The sequence below is a fragment of the Neopsephotus bourkii genome, unplaced genomic scaffold (assembly GCF_033783945.1).
Source record: "Neopsephotus bourkii isolate Nb327-2 ecotype Australia unplaced genomic scaffold, CSIRO-AGI_Nbou_v1 NB_1768, whole genome shotgun sequence".
Taxonomy (NCBI): domain Eukaryota; kingdom Metazoa; phylum Chordata; class Aves; order Psittaciformes; family Psittacidae; genus Neopsephotus; species Neopsephotus bourkii.
The window spans coordinates 4,051,287-4,071,316 of NW_026902242.1; the positions used below are offsets into that span (position 1 = coordinate 4,051,287).

The 20,030-nt window shown below is 41.3% G+C and overlaps 1 protein-coding gene across 2 annotated transcripts in view; it reads left to right on the forward strand.

Moving 5' to 3' along the window:
- Positions 1-20,030, forward strand: part of DPYD (dihydropyrimidine dehydrogenase) — a 361,213-nt gene that overhangs the window by 219,939 nt on the left and 121,244 nt on the right. For both annotated transcript variants that reach the window (XM_061379095.1, XM_061379096.1), the window contains exon 14: positions 12,454-12,618. In XM_061379095.1, coding sequence (XP_061235079.1) covers positions 12,454-12,618 — 165 coding nt within the window. The remainder of the gene's footprint in view (positions 1-12,453; positions 12,619-20,030) is intronic.

A 20,030-nucleotide genomic window follows, 5' to 3' on the forward strand; every position in this document is an offset into this window, starting at 1 on the left:
TCTCTTACAAGATGCTAAAATGCTGAGTTAAAATTCATAGGAGGAGATTGTTTTTCCCCACAATTCTGCCATCCGGATCTATGTATAATCAGCCTCTGAGAATGGTAAGTGGCTCAGCCTTGCAATCTCTGCTCATGCAAAAGACCCTTTGGCTTCAATAGGACTTTTGCATAGGGAAAGATAAAAGGAGCATGTTCAAAACAAAGTTAATGTTTAAGAGCTGAGGTTATCAAAGTAGAAGCGTTATGGATAGATTAACATTGGAATGTAAATCAAAATATTCCCCTAGATGCTGAAGCCCTTCCACCTTCCCTGTACTCCCCTTTATCTATGACTTGAAATTGCTTTAGTGCCACCTGGAGAATTGATACTTTGAAAATCATAGTACGAGCTATTTAAATACCTTCCCAAATAGAATTGGTATAATTGCCTGGAATTTCTCAGCCCTAAATATACAGAAATGCTAATCAATGCCTATAGTGTTTAAGCATTCTTAATCCTAATGGAAAAAGAAAATGCTGCAGGTAGGTACAAGTCATACCTCAATATTTGCAATTCATCCCCAGCAGAAAATTTAAATACATGCTTCAAGGGAGTAATGTGATTCTCCTCCTAATTACTTAATCCGGCAATAAAAAATAGTTTGGATTATATAGAAATTTAAAGACAACTTTGGTGATCTGGAACTCCCCGATGTTGATTCTTTGTGCAAGAATTTTGTGAATGTTTTAAATTGGAGTGTAGTAAAAAGATTTTCCTGCTTGATTATTGAAGAAAGCATCTTTTTCTTCCCTTAAAGGGAAGCATCTCTTCTCCATTCCTCCTAGGAGATTATAACAGTCTTGATTGACTTAATAGCAATATGGAGGGAATACTGTAGTGATGGTTCACGATTTACTGATGGAGTTTTATGAGACAGCCTCTAGGAACTAGAAAGACATTGTTTATATGGCTTCCCTATGAGAAAACTGTAATTAAAATTATACCACAGATTCTATCAAGACATGTTAATATTTAATTAGGCAAGAAGTGAGCTTGGTACAGGTGTCCAGAGTTGTTGACAGCAGCTTTGTTAATCCATGCAGTATTATTGTCTCTGAAATAAATAGTTACCTCCTTGCTTTTTACAAGTGTGAAGGTACATGCTTAATTAGCAGACATTAGAATCCCTGTGTTACTATTGAATTGAAAATCCTACATCTTGTGGGCTTTAAAGAATCCATTTTCTCCTTGTTTGCTGTTTCCGTCTGAATTGTGTTAGAATTATGAGACTACATGCACTTCTCTCCCAGTTTTTACCTGGAGGAGCTCATTCTGTGGTGTTCTACATCTTGGCTTTTAGCTTATCCCTTTAGGAACCTGCTGCAGCTGATGTTGCCCTGCTGCCTTCTTACAGTATTTTGCTTAGCAAGCAGAAAACAGGATAAAAGAAAAACACCTGAATTCTCTCTAATGATGATCTTAAAGGTCTTTTCCAACTCAGTTGATTCTATGATCCTATGATGGTGTTTGAAAACCTATATTAATTTGGCCTCCTATTGAAGTACAAGAATAGAATCCATTTGTATTCTTACAAGGATGACCCTTCAGTGTCTCTCCCAAACTTGCTGCTGCAAACATGACATCTAATTCTTCCGTCTCTTTCCTGAGTCTTACCTATCGGCTTTTTATTGGTTCTTATCCATCTTTGTTCATGCCTGGTTTTCCTTTTCATACTGCCTTTTCCTTCCTATTCCATGGAACCATTCAATAGTACTTGTTTAGAATGAAGCCTTATTCATTAGTTTTAGAATTCCGTAAATATCTCTTAAGGCAAGCTAAGTTGTTCTAATCTAAATCCCAATGGTAAGCATTATAAACTGGACTAGTATATTTTAATTATTAATAATAGTTATTATTAATATTATTATTAAATTAATTTTTCACCTTTGTGGATGTACGTAGTGGCTCAGAAGCCATGCCACAGAAATTTCACTTTAGGATACAGCTCAAAAGCTGCAATCCGTGTAGGTATTTCTTTTGTCCATTTACTCCCATTTTATTCCACCCTATTCCACTCAAACCATTAGCATTGCAACTTTTTGCTTGCAGTGGAGAAATAGAACGTGGTCTCACAATGTTGATAATTTGTCAGCACCTGTTCTGTGCTGACCACAAGTGCTTTCTCAGTATTTTAGAGAGCATAAGTGAGTTACAGATACAGAGTTTAGGGGTTTGATAAAGCTCATCAGGTACTTCATCCAAGCTATACAAATAATGCTTTGCTGAAGCAAAGATAGAATTTAGGGGAGAGTAAAGCTGAGTTTTTACACAGTTTCAAGACATTCTGTCCTAGTACTTCAGGGTTTATCTGCGCTGTTATGATACAGCATTTGGTTTCATTGTAAGTACTCTCAAAGCAACGCACTTCAAATAAACTGAAGCAGTGATCTGTGAAAGATCTGGTTTGTTAATAGATCCCAGTACAGTCCATATAGTACAGTAGAAAAGCTTCAGGTGTATTCCTGGAGCTGAGGTTACATAAAGTTCTATAGATACTGCTTTTCCTTTGGTATTTAGAATTCTGTGCTTGAATTCAACTGGTTTGGTTGCCCATCCTCTGCTGACTTCTTAATCAGTGACTGTTTGTTCATGGGGTTGTCTCCTGGGAGGTGCAGAGCACAGGCCAGAAAAGAACTGGTGCATTGTTAACACTCTGGTCACTTAATGAAATGGAAAACTAAAAACCTTCTGACAAACCACCATTTGTGCCAAGGAAAAACCAGATTCAGGAGTTACTCACAGGAATTATAGCTATTTCTAAGAAAACCCAAAGAAAACGACAGAAAAACCTCGCAACCAAAGCTTGAGAAATGGACTGCTCAGCTTCAGCTCAGGTTCAGATTTCTATTTCACACAAGTCTGGGATGTTTCAATGTAATTGTCTGTTCTTGTGGCCTCTCCCTGAGAATGGATCAAACCTTAGAGGCAATCACTGACCATCTTTCTCATCAGTCAGCTAAAGCAACCAGTCATCGATGAGGTAGTTCATTATAGCACAAAACTGAGATCTAAGAATCATAGAATCATTTAGGTTGGAAAAGATCATGAAGATCAATGAGTCCAACCGTTAACCATAACCTCCAAAAACAGATCCCAGAGTTGAATATAGGTAGAGCTGTCTCTCCCGAGCTGTTCTCTCAAGTCTGCTCTCTTCTTCAATGGGCATGGGGTTTGACCACACTGTGGTTTGACAGCAGAAATGTGATCATGTCCTACTGCTTACACCTTTATCAGAACACTGATGAAAAGTGTGCTCACATTGAGCATTAACAAGAGATGTTTCAAGTGTCCTTCAGGGTGTTTTTTTCCCTTTCTCTCCTCTCCATCCCTCCCTTCCCTGTCTTTCCCAGAGAACCTGATACAAAGCTGATGAGAATTTGGCTTTGCTTTGAAAGCATCTTTTGTTCAAAGACTAATTTTAATTTTGTGATAAAGATTGCTTTTAGTATTCTGTTGAATGTGATATCTGGTAATTGTTTGTCAAGGCAAAGTGCTGTAGGACATTATACAGTTTTGAAATGATCTTTTGTAATTACAGTACAAATGGCTTACAGTCTAATGGCTGGAAAACATGCAAATATGTCAAAAATCAGAAAAAAATAATTTAAAAGCATTATGGCTTTGTATTATGAAAAGTTTTTGTTAAAAAAACCTGCTCAAATTAACGTAATTGTCAGCAAAAATCAAACCTTCATTTTCCTGTAAAATACACAAGTAGAAAATACACGTTTGCACATTTGGCATAAACAGCATAGTTCCCCTTCCCATTTGTTGTACGTATATTCATCGTTTGTATTGCTTTTGTCTTGTATTTTAATCTCCTAATTTATTACTTTAGGAAGCCTTAGTTTATGAAATTAGGACTTCCAGTCAAACCATCATGTATGAATTAACAAAGACTGGGAGCCTGCTGCTGTCTTGAGCAAGGGCAGCAATGACTAGCAATGGGGATGGGATTGGTCTAAGGTTACCCTAAGGTAAGAGAGTAAACAGTTAGGGTCTAATATATTAAGATTATCTAAAGACTTTGGGGTTTTGATATCTTAATCAGAAGTTACTGGTAGTGATGGCCTACTGACTGAAAATCTCATCAGTCAGAAAGGTGCTGTGCCAAGCAAGCAGCGATGATAAAAGCTTAGGTAGGAATGAAGTTCAGCGTCTCTAAGTTTTCAAACTTCTCACATGTTCTCATGGTGAATCTTGAAGCACTAATGTGATGGTGCGTAAAAATACCAAATACATGGTAACTAAACCTCTAGCTCCTCATTTGTCTCTAACACAATGGGAGTGCTTCAGCAGTTTCTCTCCCAGATCCCGACACACTGCTTTATCCCTTATAGGACTGCAGTCTTCTGTGCTAACTTATTGATTTGGAAAGCTAGCCTGCTTGGTGGAGCTTGAGTGTTAAATTGGTTTAATAAACACAAACGGTGGGATAGTTTCAGAGGCTGACATTCTCTTTTTAAAGGAATAGTTTGCATAACTCAGCTGATCCACTCTAGAAATAGAGTATTAGGGAGGATTTACAAGCACTGTTTGTACCCCAGCATTTTGGGATGTAAAATATGTACCCATTTGGGTACTTTCATCTTTGCAAACGGCTGTCACGAGACAAATAAGAATAGCCTTTTCACCTCTATAGCATACTAGGTCTTGTAGGTAAAAGCTGAAGAAGTGTAATTTAGAAGTAACAGCCAGGATCTTTTTCATTCTCTTCTGTACTATTGGAGGGATCAGAACACTTAGGCTTTATGTCACCAATGTGACTTAAAGGCAGAGGAAATAACAGAGTTTGAAATTTGCTTCAGATTGTAGGGTGAGGGCTTGAAAAATAATTATTTTGCATTCTTTTATCATGAAATGCTATCTATCTTCAGGAGAAGGAAAGCAGTGAAGAGGAACGAGAGGGCTAGGTCTCAACTTTGTTCACAGCAGCAGTGAAAAGGAGGAGGTGTCTATGGTGCTGAATTTCTCCTATCTGGTAGCGGAGAGATTAGAGCAGTTTCTGCATGGTGGGATGTTCTGAGATAAGTTTTTCTGTCAGGGTGGTTTCAGCTTCTAAAGCACGCTCTTGTATTCACTGAGGGGAAAAGAGAGAGAGTTAGGAAGTGACTTTGCTGAGGTTTTGTACTCCTGTGGGAAGACTAAAGTCTAGCCTGTTCCCTCCCTGGAATAAAACGTTAAACGCAAGCATTAGGTTGCATTGTGCGCCACATAGCAGTGGTTTGTGCACAGGAAGGTGCTAGTGGCTCCATCAAACCTCCTTGAGCAGCCATCATAAGCAAATTTACTTGCCTTGCTCCATGAGCCAGTAAATCTCTTTATATGTGGTAAAAATCCTTCTCTAACCAACAGATAAGGTCTTCATGGAAATGAATTGTTCATCCGCATGGTTATACCTGGTGGAATTGTTCTGTGTTTGTAGAGGTTCTTGCTGTGGATTTAGCTTCCTGTTAAAAGGAGCCTGAAAAGCTCAGCTGGGAAAAATATCTGGACTTGGGGAAATTCAGGAGAGCAAGTGGATGCTTTGGGCCTCAGAAAAGGAACCCTATGGAGATGTCGCACATCTCAGAGGAAACAAGGGGAGGAACAACTCATAGGAACAGTGCTGTGTTAAGTGGTATTGTTGCTTCAGGTTTCACTTGCCTTTTGTAGATGGTTGAAGCTCCAGAAGGGGTGATACTAGACACAGTCTGGCTAGACAGCTGAGTCACAGAAGAGGCAACTCATCACAAGACCTTGAGTGAGAGTTGGCAGGGAATTAGGAGGACATAAGTCTGTGATGCTGTTCATCTCTTTGAGGGTGTGCAAACAGCCCCGAGCCAGACTTCCAGCATGCTTGAACTACTGCAGTATTAGGTAGAAAAAGGCAATGTCTCCTTCTCCTCCATAGTTTTACATAGGTGAAATTGTACATCAGGCTTCACCATAAATAGTGGGAACTGTAGGGAAAACTCGATGTTGGGAGTCGATTAAAGCATTTAGGAAATAAGGTCTGAAGCTATTTCACAGGTATTTTGAAATCTTTACAGACTTATTCAATACAGCTTTGAAAATCTGGGGGAAAGAAGTACATCATAATTTGCTTAAATTCCTGCATTTTAGCTCCTGTATTTTGTTGTTCAAGTAAAGTAAAGAAGGTGATATATTGAACAGAGCAAAGCATTTGGGCTTTTTTCACATTGAAGTTTACTGTCTGCTACCCGTAAGTATGCTGTTTGAAATGTTTGACTAAAATTACCTTAATAAGGTATTTATTTAGATCTCCACAAAGAGGCCAGCATGACTGCCTTGGTGTTCATATTGATGTGTAGTAAGTAGTAACCCTGGGAAAGTACAGACATAGACTCCACTTGGCAAGTACAATGCCCTCCCTCCCCAGAAAAAAGGAAGGTCAAATAAATTAACTTTGTTAGAAATAGTAATCTGCTCACTGTGTTAAATCTTTTTCTCATATTAATGAAAAGAAACTGACAGTGGTCACTAATTCCTATCTGCTTTCATGAGTTAAAGATGAGAAAAGCTTAATTTGAAATATGCAGTGACTTTCATTGACTTTGGGAGCCAGTGCTGCAAGGCAAGTTCTCTGTCTCTCATAGAAGCTTCTCAGAGTGAAGAAATCACGTTAGCATGATTAAGTGTGGTTTTTAAAGCAAAAGATCTTATTCAAACCCAGGTATTTCCAGTGCAGAACACCTGTAATTCAGGAGTGAATATTTGTAAAACTGGTTAATAGATTAATTAAAGATACAATTAATTAATTTTCCATATCCAAACTATAAATGCCTGTGTGTTCTCTTAAGCAACCTTATTATTACAAGTGTTCATTAAAATACCATTAGCTGTAATATTTAGGGGAAAATGGGCTGAAAAAGAGTGTTTCAAGCTCTGCAAATCAATAGAAGCACATCAGAGCTCTGATATGAAAAAATCAGATAGATTTATCCTTTTGGTTCTCCTTAGTATATTTACCTACTACAGGTACATTAATTGACTCAGCTTGAGGTTGTGGTATGCTTCTTGGGAGACTGCTTTTACATAGACTTTTACATACATTTATCTCCAAACTATGTCTTTTTTAGCTTCTAGGAGACATGATTAAGAAGTAAGAAGTGAACTGAGTTAATGGAGAGCTGTCTTCTTGATTCCCCTTAAAACAATAACTCTGAGAAGAGAGGTGAATGGCTTGATTCATTTCTACGGGCCATTAACTTCCACGCCTCCAGATGACAGCCTTAATATTCACAATGTGAATTATTTCTCTGCTGATTAGTTTAGGAGAAACATGCCAGGAATGTATTATCACATGATCTAACACTGTGCTGAGCACCCCTTTGGATCTCTTAACACTGAAAATGTCCCTGCTGCCCAAACAGGGGAACATCTCTCAGTTTAAATGGCATGGTTGTGTTTTTCCACAACAAAAATCAGTGGTAAGCTGCAAGTGTGGACAGTGTGAAGCAAACCAAGTTTTAGAGTGACTCGTAAGGCATGGGCTGATGTATTGATTTGCACCTTTATTTAAATGTGACTAGCTAGAAACTGCTGAGTGTTTGGGCTTTAAGAAGCTGTCTCAAGCCTCCCAACTGATCAGACCTGAGTAGTTTCGAATTCAACGATCTGATTGCAGAGTTCAGGGGTTATTAGAGCAAACAGGGCCTGATCAATGCCTTAGGTCTTTATTTCTTAGTGTGTTAATTAATTAATCAACAATTAATCAACTATATGTGTAATGCAAATGAACTCAGTCTCAGGTTACTAGAATACCCGAATTGTTCATGCACAGAAAAGGGGAATCCAGAAGCAAGAGGATATTGGCACTTTTATCTGTGTAACGCTTCTTTCTTGGGTAATGTCCTGAGCCAGGTCTCTTTGAGGGATTGATATGATTGTTCCTGGGGAAAAGAATCAGCTTTTGAGGCAAAAGAAGAAATTCAGTAACTGAAATATTCTTGCTTCACAGTTGCCCTTGATTCCATTTGTTGTGTTTCTCTTTGTTGCATTGACTCCCCCAAAGCAGATTGTTGTGCTGTATTGTAGTAGTGAGTACAGTTTCCTTAATCCCCAAGTCTACATTGATTTTCCAAGATTAATTTGCAAGACATACAAAGAAAGGCTGAGAACATTGGGCTGTTCAGCCTGGAGAAGAGAAGCTGCTTGGAGACCTCAGAGCAGCTTCCAGTGTCTGAAGGGGGCTACAAGGATGCTGGAGAGGGACTCTGCATCAGGGACTGTAGTGATAGGACAAGGGGTGATGGGTTCACACTGAAACAGGGGAAGTTCAGGTTAGATCTAAGGCAGAAGCTCTTCCCTGTGAGGGTGCTGAGGCGCTGGCACAGGGTGCCCAGAGAAGCTGTGGCTGCCGCATCCCTGGCAGTGTTCAAGGGCAGGTTGGACACAGGGGCTTGGAGCAACCTGCTCTAGTGCGAGGTGTCCCTGCCCATGGCAGGGGTTGGAACTGGATGAGCTTTAAGGTCCTTTCCAACCCAGACCGGCCTGGGATTCTATGATTTGCCCATGAAAAGAATTAATTTTGTATGGGCTATTCTGTTTACCTTTGCTAATGATATTTTGTTGACTCATTTTTTATATAGCTTTGTCTTCTAGTGTGGTGTTTGTTCTCCCCTAGTTGCTCTTTATTAAAAGTCTTCTTTCTCTGGTCTTTAGAGTACATTAAAGCTTTGTACTGTTTTCCCCAAGGGCTGTTTATTCCTTCCACTGCATGGGGAGGCAAGACACTTAGTTCATTTTGGAGTTTGGAGAAATTCTCTGTTCCTGTATGCAGACCTCTGTGTTCAGTTGCACACATCTTTTTTGTCACAATCAGCTTTTTCTTTGAGTCAAAATTAAGATTCTAGGTTCAAACCCATCAGGCTTCTTGCTCCAGTCTCATTGTGGCTTTTTATCCATGCAGCCCCTTTACTGTGAATTTTAGCTGGGATCATAGGAAAAGATGAGGTTTCAGAAAAGAGAAGGAATCAGTGCCAGTATTTGTCCACACAGGGAAAAACAGTGTTCTATTAGAACACCAGAAGATGGTTTGCCACAAAACCCACAGGCTGGACTACGACGTCTATTTAAACACAGAATTATAGACTGGTTTGTGTTGCAAGGGATCTTCAAAGGTCACCTCATCCAACCCTGCTGCTGCTCTGGCCTTACCTGGTGGTTTGAAGACAGTGGTCACTACTGGCCAGCCACCAGAACTTCCTGTCTTAGTGCAAGGACCTATGATCCCATGTGAAATTCCCTCATAAGACTGAAGGGCTAAGCCCAGTCAAGAGATCCTTTACCTAACTCTCTTTGTTTTAGAGCCGTAGCAGGAAGCAGAAGAGGGAGATGCTGGCGAGGCAAGCTCTGTGTAGGTCTTTCACACTCCTCTCAGAGAGGCAGTTCTCTGTCACTTGTGTGATTTTATTCTGTATGTACATAGGCAGATTCCTTGAATCATCACCTAAGTTATAAACTTCGTTGTGTTTCCATGAACTGTAAGCCTCCTTGTGTCTGGGGCTGTCATGTGCTAACAAGAGACAGGAGAGGTGCCAGTGTGTCAGTCATTACAGACGCTCTCCATCTAGTTTATGCTGAGCTAGGAGAGGCAAGCGAGGAGCAGGATCTTAAATAAGGACAGCAGATCCCTCTCGGGAGGAATCAAGGCAAAGCAGCCAGGTGGTAATATTTGGATTTCAAAGCCAGGAAGGATTTTTGGAAGCAGAAGCAGCTTGGTCTGGAAACATAAAGCGATGCATGGACGCAGTGGAGGGTTCCTGGGACACAGAGGCAGTGGAAGTTGCCATTTGAAGGAGCAGCTGTCTGCTGGCGTGGAAGGTCCCTGAGCACCGAAGGGGATCTCACAAAACCTCAAGGAAAACTCAGGAGTGAGGAAATGCAGGAAGAGAGATGTGTGCATGTTTGCTGTGTCGTGTGGCTCTGCGTATCTCTCATGGGCATTAACGGGAAGAGTGGCTGCTTTTGAGACAGGTTGCAAAGCCTGTGCGTTACCTGATTCAGCTTTGCGGGATGAATTGTCACTCAGATGTTGGCTGTGACTGAGCTCTGGGAAAGAGTGAGTCAAAGCCATGGGGATTCGGCAGCAGTTGCAGGGCCTAAATGGGGGTCTCTGTGCTTAGAAGAGAGAAGATTGTCTGGAGACCCAAGGCAGATAGGAGAACTTAAGTGTTTGTGCACGGAAGCAGACCGAGGCTTTGTGAGTGTCCCAGACAATGTATAATCTAGGCTGTAATATCTCACTCTGAGAATTCTTGCCTGTAGTAAAATGAGAGAGACTGGAAGCAGAACAAAACATGCACGTCGTAAGATAGCGAGCAGTACTGTAGGTGGCTCCAGGCATTGTCTGGCATACACACATACAGAAGCCAGCCACGAAATGGAAATCGTGCCTCATGCGTCTTACCATCATTTACATTGAACCCAAGAATAATAATTCCCACCAACAAACAGGCTGTTAGCTCAGGCTTAGTGCCATACTGCTGTAGCTGCATAGCTTCTGACTGCTTTGAACGGTAAAAGGGAGCTCGTGGTCTCTTGCAGCATGGTCAAAGAACTTGTATCTGTTGGCAAATGACCATGTGCACCCTGTGCTCGCAGGAGTAAGGTCTGTTTGCCAGCCTTGAAGCCATTGGCTGTTTTTAACCATGCTGGATGATGCGATAGCACTGGCCTGTAAGTATGAAAACCTTTCTGGGATCAAGTCAAAGCACCAGCTCTTCTGAGGTAATTGAAAAGGAAGGAAATGCTCAAGAGGATAACGTGGAGCAAACTGATGGAAGTGGGTCTTCTGCATAGAGAAGTGCTGAGAGGGGCATGAAGCTTTTGTGATGAAGGGAAAATATAATAGGAAAATTAGTGATTATTGTCATGTTCGTGTTCCAGACTTATTAGGCCTGAAAATAGATGAACTGGGGAGATTAGTTTGTGTGATTTCTACGTATATAAATGGACATATAATTATCTATCAGGATAAAATGTTAGTGCATATTTACTATATAATGATTAACTTTATAAGCAAATGAGGATTGCCTCAAATTTACATACAATGTGAAGAAAAGTCCCTTTATCCTCTGGAACTGCAGCGTTTGGCAGATTCAGGAATAAATAATCTTTTGTGGCAAGGGTATGCCTTATCAAACATATGCAGATCAGTGCTAATTAATGCTAATTAAGGTTTCCTGTCTATCTAGTTGGAAAAACGTCCAAATGTTATGAAATCCAGTTAGTGTGCCTATTACCCTAATTGTTTTATATGGGATGGTTCTTAATTAAAATATGTAAATTGACCTTAATTGCTATATACTAATGGAGGTTCATGTTATCTCACTAGAAATGACAAGATGGTGAGGAGGGGTACTTAAACAAATCATTCTGATACATTGGGAAATAAATGACCTTTACTCAAAATGATTTCTAATTGGAAATTGGCAAAAGGAACATTTTGCCATTGATGTTTCTCTCTCGGTTTAAACAGTGTCAGAATGTACAGTTCTTTGGTGCTATAGATAGGGTGACATTGCGGCTTCATTAAGGCTATGAAACAAGTCAACATTTTGAGTACGTACTGTGTGTTTCAAAATTGCATGCTACCCTCATGTTGAGCTTTGGGAATGTTGTAGCTTCGCAGTATTGATCTGAATGGCCATAATTTTGGGGTATATATTTTGATCTCACTTAATCCTATGCTTTCATTGGTGATGAAGGGGGGCCTGCAGGGTGCTGGAGAGGTACACTGCATCAGGGACTGTCGCAGTAGGACAAGGCATAATGGGTTAAAACTTAAACAGGGGAAGTTCAGGTTAGATGTAAGACAAAGTTCTTCACTGTGAGGGTGGTGAGGTACTGGCACAGGGTGCCCAGGGAGGTGGTAAATGCTCCATCCCTGGCAGTGTCCTACACTATACAGGTGAAGTGCAAAGAGGGGCTGCCCACCAGCCTCTCTGCTGGAAAGTCAGGGTCACAGGTCCAGTCAGCAGCAAAAGTATGCCAGTGTATCAAACATAGAATCCCAGATTGGTTTGGGTTGGAAAGGACCTTAAAGCTCATCCAGCTCCAACCCCTGCCACGGGCAGGGACACCTCACACTAGAGCAGGTTGCTCCAAGCCCCTGTGTCCAACCTGGCCTTGAACACTGCCAGGGATGGGGCAGCCACAGCTTCTCTGGGCACCCTGTGCCAGCACCTCAGCACCCTCACAGGGAAGAGCTTCTGCCTTAGATCCAACCTGGACTTCCCCTGGTTCAGTCTGAAGCATTCTCCCCTCATCCTCTCACTACAAATCCTAATGTAATAACAGTAGATGTTTGAAACACCTGTATATTTTGTTCCTCTTATGTCCTTGACACCACTGATCTATACTTCACTTTTCAAAATCAGTCTGAAAGGTTCCACTGTTTTGCAGGACATTGTGACCAATGTTTCTCCGAGGATTGTGCGTGGAACTACTTCAGGTCCTCTCTACGGCCCGGGCCAAAGCTCTTTTCTAAACATTGAACTGATCAGCGAGAAAACAGCAGCATATTGGTGTAAAAGTATTGCTGAGCTGAAGGCTGACTTTCCAAACAGGGTGAGTACCACTCAGTCTAAAGTGCTTAGTTAGAATGTCCAGTTTATAGATGTGTGAAAGCTCCCGTTTAGTATTTATTGAACAGAATGCCAGTTGCCTTATTGGCATAGATGTTATTAAAAACCAGAAAAGCCCATCCAAATCATCTTTGATTTTATGAAATGACTGTGGAGAAACAGAGAGTGATCATGATTTTTTGTTAGGCTGATGTTTGCATCCCAATAGATAATATCAAGGGGAAGAGTTGATCCCAGCGTGGGTGCTTGTCAGTTCTGCTGTGAATAATTTTGTATTTAAGGTCATATTTAAAGGTGTAACTCCTAATAATCAATTTAGTTGTGAATTGGGTTTCATTATGAAAAGAATCTTTGTTCTTTTCATTCGTAATGCAGATGTGAAAGGTATTCTATTATTTGTATAAGAAATTGGCAGCTTTAGGAGAAAAAGAAGTGATACTGACTTAAAGTTAACTTCCCTACAAGGATGGAGTTTTGTTAGAGCCTTCTGGGCTATGGGGAGTATCTGTCTAAAAGGTGATGAACAGAGTTGGGAGCAGTGATGCTTGATAGTTGGCGTAAATGGTTTTCAGCTGCTGTTCTAGTGAATTAGAACCTTGAGGTGGAAAGCAAATTCTCTTCAGTCATTCTTGTGAATGGATAGAGGTAGAAATCCCAGAGCCTCCAGATCTTCTGTCTTGGAAGTTATTGCCTCCCTGGTTCAGCTGTGAACAAAGTAAGCTCACATTCCTGAATGTATTCTGACATGAAGACAATCAGGGTTTGTTCTGAGGTGAGGGTGGTGGGTTGTTGTATTTTTTTGTTCCTGGATGTAGACATCAGCAAGTATTAAAATGTTTAAAAACATTGTATTGATGGCAAACGTCAAGAGCTGCATGTTTAATACCCGGCTTCACTGGGTATGGATATGGATATGGATGTGGATGTGGATGGATGCTGTGTTTCTTTGCTGAGGTTCATGTGACTTTATCTGCTTTGACTGGGCTTCATAATAATCTGTGAGGAAGAGCACTAGCAGCAGTTTCAAAAGGAAAACAGGAGTTTTCTGAGCCCTAGCCTCTGTGTGGGATGAATTACCCTCAGTCCTCCGTAGCTCCCAGGGTGAGCATCTTCTGATCATCCCTCACTACTTGAGTTTATTACTTTGGGAATGTGCATATAGCTCCTGCATGTTGGCTGTGGCATCTTTGAGGTTGGTAATGCCTGCATGGGCACAGAGGAAGCAGCACCGAGTAGCAGACCTTGGCTTTGCACACAGGGGTGTTTCAAATGTGCTCATGTGCTCATCTCAAAACTGTCATAATGGTAAGTTTGTTGCTAAGTGAAAACAGATATTTGTCCCCTGAGTAGAAAACTCTTAGTGCTCCTTTTGAAATAGTCTGTACAATTAGAGCTTGCAGATCCCCCCCCCCTCCCCCCCCCCCCCCAGCTTCGCCAGTTTCTGTTCACTCCTCTAAAAAGCCTTTTTAAACTCAGTGGGTTGGATTAAAACCAAAACCAGTCTCTGAGAACTGTTTGGGTTAACTTAATTAAGAATGACCTTTTCTGCTCAAATGAAGGCCAAACAGAGACGAGGAAACAAGTAATTACAGTACAAAAGCCTTACCTTGCTACAGTAAATATTAAAAGCAAATCCAAATGTACCCATAATTACTTTTGCTCTGTAATACAAGTCATTTAAGGTAAGATCTATATTACAAATGAAAAGGGTATTAGCAACATAGCGAGGAGATGATCCCACAACAGCATCCTATCTCGACCCATTAAGAGGAAGCGAACCGTAACACAAAGAGAGCAGCTAAATTCCCCCAACAAAGCCTAGAAGATAAACAGAATTTTGCAAGGGGTTGTGCAAAACAGGGCCACCAGTCACAGCTCAGTGGGGGATGTCACATAACTGAGACATACTGCCTTTGTAAGTCAGGAACTAGCGTCTCCCTTGTGCTGTCTTCACCCCTGTAGTGGGTTGCCTCATCCTTTGGGTCTTTGGACTCCCAGTTCTTGCCTGTAGCTTGCAGTTATCTCTGACAGGGGGTTGGAACTGGATGATCTTAAGGTCCTTTCCAACCCAAACCATCCTATGATTCTGTGACTGCCAGTCATTCCCAGTCTGTTTGTCTGTTAGCTTCGATCCTGAATCCTCTTCAAGTGGACTAGGGCAAAAGCTGTCACTAGCAGAAACTTGCTTCAGTGCCACTGGCAGTGAGTGAAATGTCTGGAAGGGTTGAGGCAGAGGAGAAGGCAGAAAGACAAATCATCTGGATTTTGTATCTTTGCTTGTGAAGTCTCATCAAAAGCTTTGCTGTTTCATGTTGGGATTTTTTTAATGGAGTTGATTTAACACCACTATTGCTGGTTTTTTTTGCAGTAAAACACATGTGAACACACAGAAAATGGATGCTAGCACAGTACAGGTGCAAGATTAGTCGTAATTTTTAACCAGGTGCTGATCTGTTGTAATGATTTGCAGTTAAAAGTGGGATTGTTTTCTTTCCGGTACTTCAGGTGTCTCCGTCAGGTATTATTTCATTAACTTGACTGAGACCATTTAAAACATACAGTGGTATTCAGCATTTTTTATCCTTAAATGTTCAAATTACGTGATTCCCTTTGTGTTTCCTTGTTCCACCAGAAAAACCTTGCAAACTGCCCTTCCTCATCCAAACCTTTTGCTTACTGTAGCTCAGCTTTCTCATTTGAGTTAGGTAAGTCACCTACTTGCATAGACGTCTGTTCTTCTGCTCCTGTAAGCACATCTGTGTATTTACACTGCCTAGTTGCTGGCCAAATGAGGGTTGTGTATTATCCTGCAAGCTCTTCAGCATTTGCACTGAGGAGAACAGGCTTGTGAAGAGCAAGGTTTGAAAATGGTCAAACACTTTTCTACATTACAGTATAAACTGAGTGGTCAGGAAGAAGGAGATGGACATAGTTACTGAAAATATACTTAAAAGTAAGTTTTTGGCCTCCTAACTGGACGGAAATGGGTTTGTGCTGCTGCTTGACTCTAGGGAACGTACCCAAGGTACCACATTTTTAGCTGGGGCACTGATGCTGTGATTCAGTTCTGAACTGGGAAACCTCTTCTGCTAGGAACATTAAGACCTTGGATCCCAAAACTAAGCTGAAAACTCTCCTTATCTTAATGTTTGTTCTGCTGCTTGCAGAATGCTGCTGACAGCCTCTCTGACAGTTCCTTAGCAGAGATCAGCTTTTCAAGGCTAAAGATGTGTTTCTGTCCAGGCTTTTGTTCAGAATGTCCCAGGAACGTGTGTCAGGAATAGCCATGCTACAGAGCGTGTGAGAACAGATCCCTGCATTCCAGCTCTGGGTTTTTTTTGTGGTTTGTCTTGCTTGAAATCTCCTGGAATGGGGTTATTCTGTTATGCAGCAGGTTTCTACAGTAGAGGTGTGAAATAGAGCAGCCAGTTTTGGTTGGGTTTGGGGTTGGGGCCAGGGGGTAACACATTAAGCCACATTTGTTTTCAGTTTACTCTGTGGGCATAGAAGGAAAGGAGGGGTCATAGATCAAGAAAAATGCAGTTGAACAGGCATAAGGGAGTGCCTGTTCAATAACTTCTGGTGCAGAAAAATGCAATGTTCAGAAAGGTTATCTGAAATTAGCTAAATAACAGTAAGAGATTTGCAACAGCAACAATCATAATTTCAATAGTTAACATGTAGGGTTGATTAGTTTGCCAAAGTGAGCCCTGAAATGAGTCCTACATATCAAGCTCATGTGTAGGACCAGCTCTGGGTTTAACAGCAGTTTTGTCTACGGACTGTAAATGACATTTATGTACATATATATGTATACTACTAGTAGTAGACTTTATCATCTGGTTCCTGAGAGGCATTGCCCAGAATATCCAAACCTGCTGTAGAACTCCTTCGAGACTTAAAAATAAAGGGACATTAGGTGGAAAACCTTTCAAGATACAGAAGAATCACAGACTTTAACATCTTTACTGTGAGGAGAAGGTCAAAGCTGGCTTTCCCACTAGATGTGTTAGGAAGAGCTTGTGTATTTTTGCAGGCATTATTACAGCTTTCACTTCTGATGGGTGTTCAAGGATCTGTGGGTTATTGTGTAGACTATTTACATTTACATTACATAGTATTTCCATTTCCAGATGCCAGCCACTGACTTGATTCAGGTTATAGCAGGTTTACCATTTGGGTTTCAAATTCGAAAGGCACAGGGATTTGGAATAGCATTTGTAATGCAGGTAATTCAGTGAGGTGCAAAGCAGAACCCTCATCTTCATCTTTGCAGGAGTCATGTTCAGAAGTGAAGATCAGATTGTCAGCATCATAAGCACCATCTCTTCCTTGGACTAGTATAGATAGATTTGCCTTTCCATCACAAGGAAATACTACTTTGTACTCCAAATACTTACTGAGGTGTCTCTCCATCCATGTGATAAGTCACAGACATCCTGACAAGTCACACCACCTACAAACTTGGAATAAACCATTTCTAAACAACCAGGTAGGGCTGTGCCCATGTGGACCTTACTTGCAACCAGTATACTGTTGACTTGCATGGGGAGGGCACACACCATGCATTCTCAGGCCTATCAGAGGACCCTTGCTGAATGCCCAGATGCTTTTCACATGAACAGACAGAGCATAAGGGAAGGGAGCCCCAGGCTGGGATATGGAAGTGCCTAGTAGTGGAGAACAGCTACCTGGCTTCCTTTATCCGAATTTCAGATCTACAAATCACATTAAAAAACTCCAGAAGTTGTTATTGCTGCAGCTTAAACTTCCCAAAGCCAGCCGTCATGGATGCTTGGTAGGAGGTGAAGAAACCCACACAGCAGTTGTTAAATTCACCATATGGAAAAGATCCCTTTCACTACAGAAAACTGGCAGGAGGCCTAGTCCCTTAACATCAGAGGAAATCCTAGCAGAAGAGGGAGGATGAGGTTGGAAAAAGGCACTCATACTGGTTACCTCGCCCAGGAACTATACCACTTGGTCCTAGCTAGTGTGGAGTGGCCAAGACTCCTCAATTTCCAGTGACTACTTGATGGAAAAGGCTATGGAGCAGGGAGCATATGAACACCTTCCCTTGTTTTCCTCATCCTTCACCACAAGGAAGTGGGAGGATGGAAAACAAAAATATGCTTCCTAGGAAAGAGAATGGAGCTGACATGGAGGAAGAGCAGCCACATTAACAATGTACCTCTGCATATTCCAGGGGACCTTCTGCTGTCCTCTACCCTCAGGGTGACCTCATTGCTCTTGGCATTGATTCAGTTGTTCATGAGTTAGCAGGAAACATTTTCCTCCTGTGGGCACATATAAGGAGGAATTCAAGCAGAGCTCTGATTTACACCAGAAGTGCCCGTCCGTTCCTGTAGGCACAGCAGTTTCTATGTGCAGAAGTAAGTGAGCACAAACAGATGCCAACAACAGAAATGTTGATGTGTTGGGTCTTCTTGGCAGGAAAAACGTCATGGGAAAGGCTTTTCCACAAGGCATAAAAAAATGCTCAAGCCTCATATGACTTGAATATTAATAGAGATAGATGGGAGTAAGCTACCAAGTCTGGTGCTGTAGGTTGGCGCTTCTGGAGGATTAGGTGATAGTGGGGAAAAAAGAGAGAAAACAGGAAAATCTTATCTTCAGCATGTCTTACAGTTGTGGGGGCTACAGTGGCTCTGCTGGAGGCTTGGAAGGTAACAGAGAGCTGGTGCGTGCTCACTGGCAGACATAGAATCGTAGAATCATAGAATAGTTAGGGTTGGAAAGGACCTTAAGACCATCCAGTTCCAATCCCCCTGCCATGGGCAGGGACCCCTCACAGTAAACCGTGTCACCCAAGGCTTTGTCCAACCTGGCCTTGAACACCACCAGGGATGGAGCATTCACAACTTCCTTGGGCAACCCATTCCAGTGCCTCACCACTCCTAAACCAGACTTTGCATCCTAAAAACAGTAAAGAAACCCATTCTGCAGTATGCTGTGCCTTCAAAAAAGGTGTTCTTTGGAGACATCAAGAGAATCTCAGGTGATAAATTGAGCTTGGGTTTCTGAAAGCATTTGGTAGGGTCTTCCTTTAAAACAGTTAAATTCCCTAAGATTCAAGGGAAGAAACCCCTTGAATAAGTAGCTAGTTAAACATAGGGAGTGGTGCTAAGGAAGAAAGAATCCATGTTCACAGTGGATAGAGAGCTCCAGTAAAATTCCCTGGGGGTTTCTGCTGTGTTTTGTGCTATTTCAAATGCTTATTAACAATCTGGAAAAGAGCGGATTTCAAGAATGTAAACTTTGCTGGGAATGCTAACTATTGTAGGGGGACAAAGATGAGAGCTGATTATAAATGGTTGTGAAGGGTCTTGTATTACTGACTGACTGGCCAATGAATTGCCAGGTAAAATTAAAGGCAGATAAATGTAAATATGCACATGGGATAAAACAGTACTAAATTTATGTATATAGTGATTGAATGTAAGCTAACTAAACTAGGATTGCAGGAGAGAGCACTATGAAAATCTCAGCTTAATGCTGAATAGCATTGAAATAAATCTTATCAAATACAGAATTTATGGGGAAGGAGGAGAGAAGACAGCAGAACTCATCACTATGCCAGTGTATTTCCAGGTGATCCTGCACATAGAAACAAGAAACTCTGAGAGACAGTGTCTGATCATGCATGTTCAAATGATGGTGCAGGACACCATATTGGTTGGACCCAACTGCCCCAAGGTTAACTTTTGGGGTTTTAACACACTCCAGCCATCAGGCTGAGGGAAGTTCATTTTAAGAAAGCACGTTTCTTTTGCTGGAAACTGCAATTTGTAACTGCAAATAGAGCCATGTAGTAAATGCATCAAGGTTTTACCCTCAATCTATGATCCAGCTGTTTCTGGGGAGAAATTAGGACCTTGAGGAGAAACATGAGATCTTTTATGCTTTGCACTTGGAAAGTACTGCTTTGTGGAGAAACCTGTGTGGTGTCGAACTGTACTTTCTTCCTATGCATGTTCCAAAGCCATGACTTACTCAGTTTGTTTTACTTTCACAGCTAAGGTTTGACAAATAGTAGGCAGCTCGGTAAGGCAGAGGACTATTTGTACATACGCTAAGAATACCCTTTTGATTTGAAGAGTGAGTTATTGATCCCTGCAAGAAAAGAGCAATTTTCACTGCTTTGTGAGAAAAACGAAGGTGCCTTTAAAACTTTAGCCTTAGGGTAAGAACGAGGAGAAAATACAAGCAGTTTCTGAAATACTTCACCAACTGTCTCCTAGAATATGACCCAGTATTGAGAAAGACAAACTCCTTAATGGCCAGCATCAGCTGAAGCTGGTTCAGGATGTGCTTTGGCTAAAGATTCCTTTCTTGAAGAGAGATGGGAATGGTCATTAAGCGGGAGCATTGGCA